The sequence below is a fragment of the Mastigoproctus giganteus genome, chromosome 4 (assembly GCF_048544385.1).
Source record: "Mastigoproctus giganteus isolate SK-2022 chromosome 4, ASM4854438v1, whole genome shotgun sequence".
Lineage (NCBI taxonomy): Eukaryota > Metazoa > Arthropoda > Arachnida > Uropygi > Thelyphonidae > Mastigoproctus > Mastigoproctus giganteus.
The window spans coordinates 46,210,131-46,226,882 of NC_143578.1; the positions used below are offsets into that span (position 1 = coordinate 46,210,131).

Here is a 16,752-nt window from a genome sequence, read left to right on the forward strand (position 1 = left end):
ATCCCCTCTCTCTGTCTTCTCCCACTCAACCATCCTTTTATCCAATGTAGCAACTTGACCTTAGTGCCATACTGCTCAAATTTGTATGGTAGTCTTCCATGTGCAACAGTATCAAAATTGTACTATGCTATCATGAGAATAATAACTTTCTCAGGTTGTATTTTTATGAGGTGAATACCTATAAAATAAATCGATAAATCATTGTTACCGTTTAGAATTTCAGATAAAATTTTGCATCATGCATTAGAGATCTAATCAGTGACATTTGGACTTTAGCTTCCAAGATTTTCCAATTACCAGTTTCTCTATTCCATTCATGTTTCACTAAAAAGGAGGGTTAAACTTTCGTATGCTTATCATGACAATAATAGCCTTTCAAGATCATTGCTTTTTCAGGCAATACTTTTAAAACAAATTCTTAAATTGTGTAGTATTTTAGAATTTCATATAAAATTTTGTAATTTTCATTACAGACCTGATCATTAACATTTGAACTTTTTCAAAAAATATTTTGAAAACGACACATCTTTTATGGAAAACTAACAGCTATCCATTACTTGCCTTAAATCCTTCATGATTAAGATTTTTGGCAAACTGTTCTGCTTAAAAGAGAATTCCTTTCTTAGCAGAGAAAAAAACCAAGTGAACACACACATTACTCAATATCTTGATAACCTGAGCTACTCACAATGTTTCTTATGTAAAGGGATTGGATATCTTATGTCTGCTTTGAAACTGCATCCTTATTTTCTTGATAAGTTGAGAAAATATTAAGGTGGAAACTCAAATTTGGACTTCTTATCACTCTTTTAAACAGCTTGAATGCCTAATTTTATCTGTAACTGATGTCTTTATTTTTCGCTGTGGTAACATTCTGAAGAGTGATGAAACTTTCAGAAGAGTACAAATATCTAATGAAATCAAAACCATAACTGGCTAAACAGAAAATGTGCCAGCAGCTCATTGTAAAAATTCACATGACAAAAATCGTGTTCTTGTCCTCTATGTACATATAGTACTATAAGGATAAATGGGTCTGTTGTACATAGGATGATATGACGTATGAGGATTTGTATTAAAGATATTATTTTGCATTAAAGATATTATTTTACTGGCTAAACACCTAATCATTTATCATCCTATGGATTCCAGTACAACAGGCCCATTTATCCTCATACGTTCTCTTTATGGCCAAAACGTTTACAGTGATTACGTCCAACTGCAGAAGTCCTTCAATTTGATAGCCCGCAACAGGCAACATTTGTGCTTTGCACATAGGTGCAAAAACCAACCGCATCATCCCTAAAGGATTCCGCTATAAAGACCCATTTAACAGCACTCACATGGACTGTGCTTGTTTCAACTTCAGCCTACAAACCTTGAAATTGTGGATAACCCATCTCCACTACGAAATCAAGAGAGCTTACTACAATAAATTCAGACTCTTACAGGAACTACAAGGTAGGACCTCACCTATAATATTTACTAACCTTGTTCATACCATCTGTTGCCAAGCTAATCGTATCTCTGATACTTATCGTTCGCAACAACAATGGAAATTTGTCAATTTAGACAGAGAAGCCCACCCCTCAAGAACAAACACACGTTCAACTAATACAGCTTCCTTTGTTCTAAATCTGAGCAGCAAACAACTAACCATCGAACAGCTAAACGTCTTGACCGCTGGTATGAAGTTCGCCGTCGTGCCGTCGAAGCCACCGATCACACAACTCGCTATGGGAGTAGAAGCAAGCATTACCAACCTCCCTGAAGAAACTGCTAATGAAATCCGTTTCAAAACTGCCTCCATCCTCCGAAGCACACAGCCCACCTGCTCAAATCTTAATCACCGTCAACACGCCGTTCTTTCCTCTATAAGAAAGGACAGTACCGCCGTCATGCTTCCCGCTGACAAGGGTCGTCACACTTTCGTATTAGACCGATCAGCCTACTGAGAGAAAGCCCTTGTCCTCCTGTAAGACCCCAGCGTATATGAACCTATGACAGATCCGCCCATTAAAGTCTTAGGACGTCTGGAGTCATGCATTAATAAACTTGTCTATGCATGGTTTAAAGCAAAGAAAATTTCAGGTCTGACTCGGCGGTTTCATCATGCCACAGGCTGCCAACTACCACAGTTTTATGGGGTACCAAAAATCCATAAGCCAGGTGTTCCTCTCCGGCACATAGTGTCCTGCTGCAATGCACCTACATATGAACTATCCAAATATATTGCATGACTCCTCACACCTCTTGTAGGAAATACCACCCACACTGTCACTAACACTGGCAAATTCATTCACCTTATTAAAGAACTCTCAATTTCTGACAACGCTGTTATGACATCATTTGATATAGTGTCACTGTTTACATCAATCCCTGTCCAATAGGCTGTACACTGCACCAAGAGGCTCCTTGAGAATGACTCAAACCTTCCAAACAGTACATCACTGTCTACTGACGACATCTGTACCGTCCTCAACCTGTGTTTGTCAAGCAGCATCTTTACCATTGAGGATTCCGTATACCAGCAGGTACATGGCACTGCTGTGGGCACCCCTGTTAGTTCCGTAGTGGCCAACATTGCCATGGAAGAACAGATATTCCTGAACCCACCAGTACCTATTACAACCTGGTGCAGATACGGTGATGACATCTTCACCATCATCCCATGTGGCTCTGAAACAACATTGCTAGAATATCTCAATTCCCTGTCTGTATTCATCCAGTTCACTCTAGAGTTAGAAGTAGACGGATCTCTCCCATTCCTGGACATCCTAGTAAAATGCATGGGCCCACATTTAGAAACCTCAGTATACCATAAGCCTATGTGGTGCGGACAATTCACAAACTACAGATCCGGCCATGCTCCCAGTCATCTCAACAGCACTGCCCGCACTCTATTCTCCAGGGCTTGAAGCCATTCCAGCACAGATGAAGCAAGGCACGAGATTTCTAGAGTGAGGATAGACTTGATCAATTGTGGCTACCCAACACACATATTAGACAAGTGGTTATTGCAAGCACAGGAGCTCACAGTCCACCCGAGACCACCTTCAACTCAAGACAATGTACCTACTGCCTACATTCCCTACTATCCAGACATGTCAGGCCGGATCTCAAAAATCCTCAGAGATTACCACATAAAATGTGTGCAGTTGCCTGGTAGAAACTTACGTTCTCTAGTTTCCAATGTAAAGACCCCAGTCACCCCTCTCTTACGCAGCAGTGTAATATACTGCATAGCCTGCAAAGACAGTGACAGCTGCTACATAGGAGAGACTTCAAGACGTCTTCAAGACCACCTTGCAGAATACGACAGAGCAATTCACCTTGCTGAGACCGACCAGTCCACAATCGCGGAACACTTCTGGTCTACCCACCACGACCTCAATCCCAAGCGGGACTATGAAATAATTGACCACTCCCGACACTTTCGCCACCACCTCTGGTTAGAATCACTCTATATATTGTGTAATTCGAGAGCCACGAACCACTGAAAAGGCATGAGACTACACCCCATCTTAGAGACAACCGTTTTAGGTTTAGACAAGCGCTGGAGAAAAACTACGCACGTAGATGCAGCAATGATTGAATGACCAACCTTGTGCCGCCTCGCTGCACGCACAACTGTGTCCATTAGAATAATTTTATCTCTAAAGTTTCCATTTTCTGTTGAAGAAGAGACAATTTGTCTCGAAAGCTACAGTATCTATTTGTAATTAAAGATATTCAGTATCTATTTGTATTAAAGATATTATTTTACTGGCTAAACACCTAATCATTTATAGTACTATAACTTTGATCTTACATAATGCTTAGAATCTGCCAAAAAGTTTATGTGAGAGAGAGCATAAACATCTTATGAACTGATATGCTCTCTGCTCACTTTTGCTTGAATGACAAAATGACGAGTTACAAAGAACTGCATTAAATGCAGTTCAAGTTAACAAGAAATTTAAAACATTATGTCCACGGAGATTTGCTGTGGAGGTTGACAGGGTTTGAGATACTGAAAAATTTGACCTATCAATAGTCAAAATATTGCCGGCTGGGCTAGCCGGGTGGGTAAAGTGCCTGCCTGGCAACCCAAAGGTCGCGGGTTCGATTCCCGCCTAGGGCTTGGATCAAAGTACTGCAAAAACCTTGGGAGGTTGTTGTTGTTGTTGTTATTTAGTTTTTAGGAGCATTAGCAACTAAGGCCATATTGCTCCGTGAATATGCGGTGGTCATTCGTGACCTTTCCGCATCCTCCGTATTTGGTGGTGACGGGCTCGAACCCCGGTCTAATCAAGAAGCGTGTGCTACGCACTGCTGCTCCTTCCCACCTGGCTACGGAGGCGCCCCTTGGGAGGTGCATTATGGCCACAGAAGTCTATGCACCAACAACTAAAAAAAAAAGGGAAAAAAAAGTCAAAATATTAAAAGTCCACTGTAATTATTAATTAGATACAAGTCCCTTGAATCCATCCTCATGGTTTCTGTGATACCTGCTATTTTAATATTACAACAACCTAGTTCTTTTGCTAATTTTACTTTTTTACTTTTTTTTTATCAGCCTAATTAATGGTAAAAAACCTAACTGATAATGTCAATGTTGATGATATCTACCTTGATGGTTGTTCCAAAAGCAAATTTAGTGCTATGTCCTGGCTTCCTGACAAGCACATTAGGAATCTTACTGGCCTGGGTGATGTCCCATCTAGGATGTGTTTTGATTACTTTGTCTTATTACCATAATTTGATATGACGTAAAAGAAATTTAATTTTTTGTTCTGTAAAGATCTCTCTCTCTCTCTCTCTCTCTCTCTCTCTCTCTCTCTCTCTCTCTCTCTCTCTTCAATTTTTTGGTGTAATACACCAATTTCCTCCTTTCATTCCCATTTTATTTCAACTGCACCAGCACAAATTTTGTAACTCCATAAAAGTATTTTCTCTGGAATTCAAAGGCCAGCATAAAATAACAGTAGACTTGAAAAAGCAAACAAGTGAACACATTCTCATCAAAAATTAGTATTGTTAAATGGTATTATCTAAATAAAGTGCATTAGTGCATCATATATTGATGAAAATGCAGTCTACTGATCACAATAGCTATAATGTTTCTAAAAGAGACATCTGTTGTAAAGCACCTGTTTCTAGGCACTGTACCATTTTTTTTTTTTTTTTTTTACTCAGCTCTAAAATTTATATCAGATAAAAATTTAAATAAAAATAAAAAAAATTTACAAATGGATATAATAAATTTCACAATTCAGTAGGCTGATACCCACTACTGGAACAACATCTTTAGCCTAGTTTCATTATTTATTTTTTGGAATAATAAAGTTACTTCATTAATGTAGTAGACATACAGTAGAACCCCGTTAATCTGGACTTGACAAGACCACACTCAGTCCGGATTAACCGGAAGCTATCTTTAACATACCAGTTTTTATTTAAAGTTACTAAATAACAAAATTTTACCTACATTGGTTTTTATATTAAATGAATAAAACAATATTTTAAAGTAAAAATTTTAAAAAGTAAAGAATAGGTAAGTAAACAAAATACTGTACAAAGTTTTAATTTTTGCTTTTCTATTTTTTTTCCAATCGGAAACGGTTTGTTTTTCCACCCCTATATTAAGATCAATCTTTTCTAAACTTTTGCCCTTATCAATGCGAACAAGCACATTCAGTTTTTGTTCCATTGAAACAATAACACTATTTTTGTTGCCATCTTCTGTAAACCCAAAACCACAAAAAAATAAAAACATAAGTAAAAACACAAAAAAAAAACACTAAAGAACTGAAGTAAGGTGTATGCGAGGACAATACAATGCTAGCTGCAGCTGTTTGTTTGTTTGTTATTTGGTTTTTAGGAGCATTAGCAACTAAAGCCATATTGCTCTGGGATATGCGGTGGTCATTCCCTGACCTTTCCGCATCCTCCGTATTTGGTGGTGACGGGCTCGAACCCCGGTCTAATCAAGAAGCGTGTGCTACGCACTGCTGCTCCTTCCCACCTGGCTACGGAGGCGCCTTAGCTGCAGCTGTCAACTGACTAGGCCAGCACTCTAGATTACCCTATGATTGTCTCTGACCATACCACATGGTCTGGTCGAATTTCTGGAGGTCACAACCATAACACAATAAAAACAATTAGCAGTCCCCTGTTTATTAGGCTTTTCTGTTAGTGCAATCTATTATAAACGGATAGTAAACACGATTTTACTGAATTTGCAATAATACCGACAACTGGAATTCTGTGGGTTTTTAATTTATTATGGTGAAATATGTCTCCCCTTCCATGAAATCTTCAATCATATCAAAAACATAAATAAATTTTCAGAATGTTCTCTTCATTCCTATTTTTTATTTCCTAACTTGTTACTTCGTTCTCTTCTTCTTTGGTCCTTAGCTGGCGGCTGGAGGAGGCAGTTGGTCACGCAGCCAGTACACTGCTGTAGGTGCTGCAGGGTTTCGGACTTGCTCTGTGATGTTCTTCCATGCTTTATGATCCATGGCGTCAGTCCTGGCCTGATTAAGGTCGAGATGTCGGCTCTTCAGGTCATTTTCCACTTGCTTGGCCCACGTTTTTCTAGGTGCGGTCCGCTGAATGCCCCATTGGGTGGGTCGTTGTCTCCAAAGGAGTGTGGATGGTATTCTATTCGTGCCCATTCTACATACGTGGCCAAACCATCTAAGCCTTTGCTTCTGGATTTGGTCAGCGATGGTTGGTTGCTGTTGGCATCTGGCGCGGATGGTATCATTAGTGATGCAGTTGCGAAGTGAGATGTCCAGGATCTGCCGCAGGCATCACATTTGGAATACCTCAAGTTTGTTTAAATCTAGCTTGAGACAAATCCATGTTTCCGATCCATAAAAGAGAATGGGCAGGATCGAAGTCCGGAAGAGTCGGATTTTAGTCTTTGAGGAAATGTTGGTCCTCTTCCATAGACACCATTTGAGCGAGGCGAACACAGTGGCTGCCTGTCCAATTCTGCTGTGGATCTCCACGGTGGATGCAACTTTCTTCGCCTGGACCAGCGACCCAAGGTATTTAAAGTCCTGCACTTGCTCAATCTGGACGCCTTCGAGATAGATGGTGGCTTGTGACCCATCTGTTGTCAGGGCCTTTGTCTTATCAGCATTGATCTTCAACCCGTATGGTCGGGCAATGCGGGCAATGTCGTAGAGGATGTCCGTGGCTTCAGCGTCGTTTCCAGCAAAGATAGCACTATCGTCGGCAAACATCAAGTCAGTCACATAGTGATCCTTGCCATATTGTATGCCCTGTCTGTTGCTGAATGCTTGCCTCATAATGGCGTCGACCACGATGTTGAAAAGCAACAGGGAGGCCACGTCCCCTTGGCGGACTCCAGTTTGGATGGTAAATTCCTCAGATAAATCGCTCTGGATGCGCACCTGGCTGGTTAAACCATTGTATGCAGTTTGGAGGAGTGTGATGACTTTTCAAGGTACAGTTTCGACCTCTAGCAATTTCCATAAGGCGAGCCGGTGGACGCAGTCAAAAGCAGACTTAAAGTCAATAAAAACAATGACGGTTCGCTGTCCACACTGGATCTTCTCCTCCATCAGCTGACGGATGGCGAAGATTTGATCACAGCATCCTCGCCCGGGTCTAAATCCCGCCTGTTCTTCTCGACTGGTTTGCTCGCGATGTTTTTGCAGCCTTGACTGAATGATCTTCATAAGGACCTTTCCGATGATGGAAAGAAGACTGATGCCACGGTAGTTCTTGTAATCCTGGTTATCACCTTTCTTGCGGATTGGCACATAATGGCTTTCCTCCATGTTAGCGGAATTTGTTCAGTGCACCAGATGGTTTTGAGGTGTGAGTGTAGTCGGCGAAGCAGTACATCTCCCCCGGCTTTGATCGATTCTGTGGTGACTTGGTCCACTCCTGGTGCCCTGCCATTCTTTGGGGATTGTATGGCTGCTTTCACTTTTTCTACTGTAGGCTCGACATCGACCATGGAGACCTCAGGGGGATCGATCGGTGGTGCGGCTGCTGGTGGTCCCTGAGGTGGGTCGTGATTATACAATGCTTTAAAGAATTCACTCCGTTGTTGCAGGCGTTCGGACAGTGATCACACCAAGGTCCGATCAGCATTCTTGATGTTGTCACTAGTCAATTTGATCTTTCCACTCAGACATCTGAGGATGCGGTAGAGAGTGCAATACTCTTACTTGGATGCCACCTCTTCAAGATCGTCTACCACTTGGTTCTAGTATGCTTCTTTCTCCGATTTCATCCTCTGTCGGACTTCTCGGTTTAACTGCCAGTACCGTTCGAAGTCGTCTGATATCCATGATTGCGTTCGGCGTCAGGCAGGTGGGCATAGGGGCTTGGCACATTCCAGGATGGCATCAGAGATTGCTTTCCTTCTTCATTTATATCCTCAGACGCGGCCAGTGTCTCAAAGCAGTTGGATAGATATGTTTTTTTTTTTTTTTTTTGATTTGGTAGTTGTTGGCGCATCGGCTTCTGTGGCCATATTGCACCTCCCAAGGTTTTTGCAGTACTTTGATCCAAGCCCGAGGCGGGAATCGAACCCGCGACCTTTGGGTTGCCGGGCAGGTACTTTACCCACTCGGCCAGCCCGGTCGGCTGGATAGATATGTGCAACTAACATGATTGTAACAAACTGCAACTAACACGATGTGTGCAAGTTCTCACTTGCACGTATCATGTTAGTTGCAATTTGTGCGTGCGATGTTCTTTGTTATTGATTGCTTATCTTTTTTACTGTTTTAAATTTTAAACCCCTTCCCAAATGTCAGTGAACAGAAATATTTTATTTTTGATAGAATTTTTCCCCTGACTGAAAATCCAGTCTGGATTAACCAAAAGTCCGGATCATCGGGGTCCGGATTAACAGGGTTCTACTGTACAATAAAACTTTCCATGATAACGTGCTGTAAGTAAAATATTTTCCCTAAAAGATAAATAAGATATTCCCTAGCAAGATACTCATGATATTTCTTCATGAAAAAAATAATATGTTTTAATAAAAATAGATAATAATAAGACTTACTGAACTCTGCTTCTTTCTTTTACCAAATGGTGCTATTTTGATTTTTAATAAAGGAACTGACTTCTTATTTTTTGACTTTGAACTTTTCTTGCTTAAGCTCTTTTCACCTTCTGGAATTAATTCAAAAAAATTGATTTTTTTTTTTTTTTTTTTAATTTTATAATTACACCTTCATTACTGAACTCTGCTTCTTTCTTTTACCAAATGGTGCTATTTTGATTTTTAATAAAGGAACTGACTTCTTATAAAATTCATTATAAAATTCATTAAAATTCATTATAAAACTGAAAATAATTATCTGCAAAATAAAAGTATTTGCATATTAGTCATACAATTCTGAAAGACAAATTTATCCAAATGGGAAGGGATGGAGCTCAAAAGAACAAAAATAATGGAAAACATAAGTAAGGTTATACTTGCATACTCCCCAAGGGTTTTTTTGAGGAATTTGCAAATTCAGATGTGAGAAGTGTTTTGGGGAAACTGTAGGGAAAGACACACAGAAACAGATTTTCCACGTATTTGACATCCCGTAGTAATAAATGGAGGTATCATGAAAATATTGTAATGTGAATCCTATTAATAACACATTGGGGTTTTTTTTTTTTTTGTATTTCATTCCAAGTCCTTGGAAATTGAAAATTTTGCTATATTAATAAGCTATTTATCTTTCTAAAAGGTCATATTTATAATGTAAATTGCACTACCCTTTCATCGTTATCATATGTTCCCGTTATAACAATCAATTTTGAATGCCTTTGTGATATTTTTCTAAAGCACGTTTCTGGAGGTCACAACAATAAAACAATTTGCACTTTCCGGTTTATTGGGCTTTTCTGTTAGTGCATCTAATTATAAATGGGTAGTAAAATCAATCCTATTGCATTTTGCGATAATACCGATAACTACAATTGTGTGGGTTTTTATGCTATTATGGTGAAATGGGTTCCCCTTCAATGAAATCTTTAATTATATAAAAAACAAATTTTCAGAACTTCTCTTCATTCCTATTTATGTATTACAATGATGGAGGGAAAGCGACCAACGAAAAGTGCAAGTGGTGGAAGTGCCAGGAAATGAAACAAAATTGATTTAGAAATGAAGATGAAAACAATTAACAAGTACGGAGCAAGGCAAAGTATGTCATCTACTGCAAGGGAATTTGGTCTTGCTGCTTCAACAATGAATACTATTATGGTTGCCAACTGTCTACTTTTGGGCTGGAGACTCCGGCTTTCCTATAATTTCTCTGTGCTCCGGCTTCAAGTTCTCTGGCCGGCCCAACAAAGGGCCAAGTATCAAGTATAAAAAAAGTTAAATTTGCAGCCCACAATAAAACGTTCTTCCCACGAATACTACCAAAATACTTTTTTTGTGCAAACCATACATGAACGAACTTCCTATTGGTTGGCGGGCGTGTGTTTACTTTCACCTTCCACTTCATCTTTAAATTGAATTTACTATAGACATTTTGCTAGTATCAAATGTACCTCAAAGGCAACAACTTCAACTACAACTCACTAGCAACCTTAACCCTTAACTTAACATGTAACTTTATTTTTTATGAAACTTTATGAAATAAAGTTTTAAAATTTTATTAAACTTATTTATCTGTCTGTATATAAAATATTACTTTCAAATTTCAAAAAGCCATTGTCCCCCTCCCCTTAAATCTCTAGTCCAACTCTGTGAAAGAGTTGCCAACCCTAAATACTATTTTAAAGGACAGTGCATGTATAACAGAACATGTCAAAGGAGCAACACCATTAAGACCAACAGTGATCACAAAACAGCATTCAGGTGCTGTATCATGGATGGAAAATCAGATTCAGAAGTGAGTGCCCCCGAGTCTAATGACCATTCAAGCAAAAGCAACAAGTATTTATAGAGATATTAAGGATAAATACGGCAAACCCCAACCCAAGTTCGTGGCAAGCAATGGGTGATTTAATAGGTTCAAGCATCGCACTGGTTTCCACAACGTTAAACTATGCTGTGAAGTCGCCAGTGCTGATTCTGCAGCTGCAGAGAAATTTTGTGGTGTTGGAAAAAATTATCGATGAAGGCGGCGGCTATTCAACGCAGCAAATTTTTAACGTTAATGAGACTGCTCTGTATTGAAAAAAAATGCCAGATCGAACATACATTGCCAAAGAGGAAAATACAATGCCAGGTTTCACTATGTCAAAAGATAGGGCCACACTCTTGCTTGGGGCTAATGCAGCGGGAAATTACAGATTAATACCACTGCTTGTGTACCATTCTGGAAATCCTTGTGCATTTAAGGGCATCAATAAAGCCACCCTATCCGTGCATTTCCGATCGAACCAGAGAGCATGGATAACAATATCTCTCTTTGAAGATTGGTTTAAATGTTACTTTATTCCCGAGGTTGAAAAATATTGTAAAGACAACGACATTCCTTTCAAGATTTTGCTTCTATTAGATAATGCTCCTGGACATCCTACACATCTAAATGATTTCAATTCGAATGTGAAAGTCATATTTCTACCGCCAAACACTACTTCACTCATCCAACCTATGGATCAGGGCGTTATTTCGAATTTAAAAGCATACTATTTATGCACAACATTCGCTCAGGCATTGTCTGCAGCAGATGATGAGAAAAATTTTACATTAAGAGACTCTTGGAAATCTTACAATATTTACCACGGCATCTTAAACATTAATAAGGCCTGGGCGGAAATTACTAAAAGTTATTTAAATGGTGCATGCAAGAAAATATGCCCACAGCACATAAAAGACTTCGAAGGATTTAAAAACACAAATCATATGAAGAGGTTACAGATAAGATTGTAAAGGTTGCAGAGCTACTTCAGTTGAAGGTTGATTCCAAAGATGTGGAGGAGTTAATAGAGGAAGAAGAGAAGGAATTATCTAACAAAGAACTTATTGACTTGCAGGCAGCGATAGTGAAATAAGAAAATGCTGACAAAGCTCAAAACGAACCAAATGAGGAGTCGAGATGCTTCATCACCAGAGAGATGGCATTTTGTGAGATTTCATCAGCAATGGCAAGGTTTGAGAAGATGGATCCTGACAATGGCTGATTCTTAAAAGTTAACAGAGGGGGTGAATGATATGCTTGCTTGCTACAAAGAAATCTACGATGAAAAGAAAAAAGCCACCATCCAGTCATCCATTAATATGTTCTTTCATAAGGTTGGGTGGCCGACCCCTTCTAAATCTCCACAGCCCTCAACCTCAGCAGCAGTGTACTTATCAGGTGAAGACATCGATTCTGGCAATGATGCTCAAGAGGTAAAGCTTACTGACATTATGCCTGTCTCCTTTTTTTTTTTTGTAATTTTATAATTTTGAAATTTTTTTAAATTGCACGCTTTTGTAATTTTTCTGTGCATGAGATAAAAAATTGAATAAATAAAATAAATAATTCTATTTACATGTTCGTTGAACATTCCTTTTTTGATTCAATCAATTCAGCAAGCACAGCTGTGAGTGCTGCACAAGCATGGGGGAGATTCCGACTTATGTAGCACTCCGCGGAACACAACCCTTATGTAAGTCAGGGAGTTCCTGCAATTTAACCTGTTCAAATGGTCATGTCATATGCATAGGAAATAAAATGGATAAATTTACACAATTTGACAATGAATGCTGATATAACTAAATAAACCAAGAAATGGTTTCCTCTGAAATAGAGGATGCTGAATTTCATTCATATAATGTATGTGGGATGGACGGTAGAGGAGGAGGAGTGGGACCACGATTCTTACCAAGTGCAGACTGACATGTTAATATCTGGGATTACTCCCAGATATTAACATGTCAAGAAGAGCACTGACTTCACAGTGAGCATAGAGGAGTGTTACAGGCCCAATGACCGCATGGAATATGCCATGTTTTTATAGGTAACTTCAGCAAGCTAGAGAATAAGTGTACATGCAGCAAAGTGGTGCAATTGTTATTGTTGTTATTGTTGTTAAATTTGTTGGTGCATAAGCAACTTAGGCTATAATGCACTGATTACTGTCTAATATCTTCTTCGTTTGTCTTACGAGTGATATGACTCATATATTGTGATATTTATTTATCAATTTTAGAAAGAGAAAAATGTCATCAATATCCTCACGATCTCCTAGAACACACTGTAATGATAACTGGCTGAAGTTATGAAAATGAGAGAAGAAAGCAGTTTTCCGTTCTTTTCAGATATAACGGGCATTCCAGGATAATATGTTTTACTGTTAATGAGTATAAGCAGTTACTGCATTGTGGAGGATCATCGTTTGTTAGTAGGTAGCTATGAGTGAGGAATGTATGGTCAATGTGTAATCTGGCCAGGATGGTTTCTTCCTTTCTGTTTCGTCTCAGACTGGATTGCCATTGCTTGGGTTCTCTCTTGATTTCAAGAAGTTTATTATTTGCTTGATCTTGCCAAATGCGTGTCCACTCTTGTTTATACATCTGTTTGATAATGGATTTATGGTCAATATAAGGAGTCCTGAAATTAGATGGTATCACATTTGTAGCACATTTAGCAGCTAAATCTGCCTGCTCGTTTCCTGGTATTCCAACGTGTCCAGGGATCCAACAAAATATTACTTGCTGTCCATGTCCATGAAGTTCTAGTAGCTGTGCCCAAATTTTTTGTACCAGCGGATGACTAGGGAAGAATTTACACTGTAGAGCATTAACAGCACTTAACGAGTCCGTATATATGATGGATTTGGTATACGAGTCTTCTTTGATATTCTCTAGGGCTAGAACAATACCGTATAATTCTGAGGTATAAGTACTGCATTCAGACGGAAGCTGTCTGGAGATGGTGACATTTGGTAATACTACAGTGGTACCAACTTTACTACCAATTTTGGATCCCTCTGTATATATTTGAATGGAAGTGCTAAACTCAGAGGAGTGGGTCATATGAATTTGCCTAATGTTGGAATCTGGAAGGTTATTCTTTCCCCATTGCTGAAAGTGTCTATCAATATGTATCGGGGGCATTTGCCATGGCTGGGTTTCCATGCTAGTATCCTGAAGTATGTTAGTGAAATTCAGATCCCAGCTTGTGATAAGAGTTTGAAGACTAATTCCAGATGGTTTATTGAGCTGGGGTTTACTTCCATAAAGTTTACTCCATTTGGGCATAAAGAGGGATATGGGATGATGTGGAAGACTGCTCGTTTTGGCTGCGAAATTTAGTAACAGAACTTGTCGTCGAAGATGTAGCGGTGGCTCATAGGCTTCGGTATATAGACTTAAGATTGGTGAAGTACGAAAAGCCCCCAGTGCAACTCGTAGGGCACTATGATGTACGGGATCGAGCCATTTAAGTGCACTCGGTCTGGCCGAGTCATATGCAGGAGACCCATAGTCTAACTTGGATCTAATCAGCGATCGATATAGCTGTAGCAACATGTAGCAATCTGCGCCCCATGACATGGAAGAAATTACTCTCAGAAGATTTAGTTTTCTAAGACAACTTGTACAGATATGTTTTATATGCTCCAGGAAGTTTAATTTTTTATCAAAAATTACACCAAGGAATCTAATACTAGGCTGGAAAGTAATACGATGAGAATCTAACTGTAGGTCTGGATCAGGATGTAAAGAACGTTTGCGACAGAAGTGTACGGCAGTTGTTTTTGGCCCAAGAGACTATTTTGTTAATGGTACCTTGTAGTTGTCTTTCAATTAGTTGCATATTTTGAGAGTCACATGAGATGGCAAGATCGTCAGCATATAGGTATGCGTCAACTGTATTAGGTATACACTTGGTTATGGCATCAATCCTAATGGCAAAGAGTGTGGTGCTCAACACTGAACCTTGGGGAACTCCCTCTTCTTGAACATGTACTCGAGACAATGATGAATGGAATCGGACTTGAAATGATCTACTGCCTAGAAAGTTTTTAATGAATATCGGCAGATGACCCTGAAGTCCACATTTATGTAAGTCCTGAAGAATCCCATATCGCCAAGTTGTATCGAAGGCTTTCTCTATGTCAACGCATATCATGACTAGGTGCTCGTTTCTGAGGAAAGCGTTCCGGATATTTGTTTCTGCTTTGATAATGAGATCAAGTGTAGATCTTCTTCTCCGGAAGCCATGCTGGTTTGGACTTAGAATGTTTTCCGTTTCTAGAAACCATGTCAATCTAGCGTTAACTATTTTTTCTAATGTTTTTCCCAGACAACTGGTTAGAGAAATAGGGCGGTAGTTTCTGGGATCTTTGTGGTCTTTTCCTGGTTTCGGAAAAGCTAGCACATAAGAATGGCACCAGCTAGCGGGATAATACTCCTCTAGAAAAATTCTGTTATACAGTTGTAATAGGGCAGTTAATGAATCCTCACTTAAATGACAGATCATGGTGTAAAAAATTCCATTGGGGCCTGGAGCGCTATTCTTTAATTGGGAAAGTGCACTGCGCAATTCGATCATGGTCAGAGGTAGGTTATACGAATATGGGATGGCAGTATTAAATTTTAGTTTGTATTTTTCTGTCTGGGATTTTACCAATTTAAATGCTGGTTCATATGTGGCAACAGCTGAAAGTGTTTCAAATGAAGTACCTAAGATATTGGCAATCTCTAGAGGTTCAGAAATTTCCTTCTATCTTACAAGTAGAATAGGAGAAGTTGTTTGTGAGTATTTGCCATTAATTCGTTTGATTTTTTCCATATTTTAGAAGTATCTGTGGATCTGTTTATAGTGGAAGCGAAACGTGCCCATGCTTCTTTTTTACTCTCTCGTCTTATATGACGAGCTTTAGCTCTGGCTCTCTTAAACTGTAGGAGGTTGGCTGTGGTTGGATATTTTCGAAACAGATTCCAGTACTTATTCCTTTCTTTTTTAGCATTGTTACATGCTTCATTCTACCACATTTTTGGATGAAGCCGGATTTTGGATGAAGATTTTGGAATAGCAGCCTCTGATGCTTTCATTATTTTTCGTGTAGCATACCTGACTGCAGAATCAATTGTGAGGGTTGTTATGATGGAAGTATCTATTCGAGCTATTTCCTGGTATTTTGTCCAGTTAGCCTTTTCAAATTTCCAGGTTGTCCTAATTTCTCTCTGGGGAGGAGAACTTGAGCTGAAAGTACAGATGATAGGAAAGTGATCGCTACCACAAGGGTTATCAGTAACAGTCCAGTCTATGATAGGAAATATTGCTGGAGAGCATATTGAAAGATCAATAGCTGAACTTGAACGAGATAGAGAGTGTACGTATGTGTGATCACCAGTGTTTAAAATACTTAGATTATGTTTATCTAAAAATTTTTCTATTATCTGTCCTCTAGAGTCAAGATGTTGGGAACCCCATAGGGGGTGATGACCATTCCAGTCACCCATAATACAAAAGGGAACAGGTATTTGCTTTACTATATCATCTAAATCATCAAGGCTGCATGCATGGTTTGGCGATAGATACAACGAAACTAATGTTACTGTTATACCAATGGTGACACGAACTGCAACCGCCTCTAAAGATGTTTGCACGGGGATAGGTCTACAGGGAACTACAGAGTTCACTATGACTGCTACTCCTCCATGAGCTGAATTAGAGGAACTTCTATCTTTTCTATATATAGTATTATGCTTAATTGTCATAGATACTGTATTCGTGAGATTGGTTTCTTGAATGCATACTGCAAAAGGCTTATATTTACTTAATAGATCGTAAAAGTCATCTACGTTAGCACGGAGCCCACAGCAAT

General features: G+C 39.2%; 1 protein-coding gene across 3 annotated transcripts in view; it reads right to left on the reverse strand.

Moving 5' to 3' along the window:
- Positions 1-16,752, reverse strand: part of LOC150086692 (ATP-dependent chromatin remodeler CHD5-like) — a 683,856-nt gene that overhangs the window by 529,603 nt on the left and 137,501 nt on the right. For all 3 annotated transcript variants that reach the window (XM_090372691.1, XM_090372693.1, XM_090372692.1), the window contains one exon: positions 9,044-9,153. In XM_090372691.1, the coding sequence (XP_090228817.1) occupies positions 9,044-9,153 (110 nt within the window). The remainder of the gene's footprint in view (positions 1-9,043; positions 9,154-16,752) is intronic.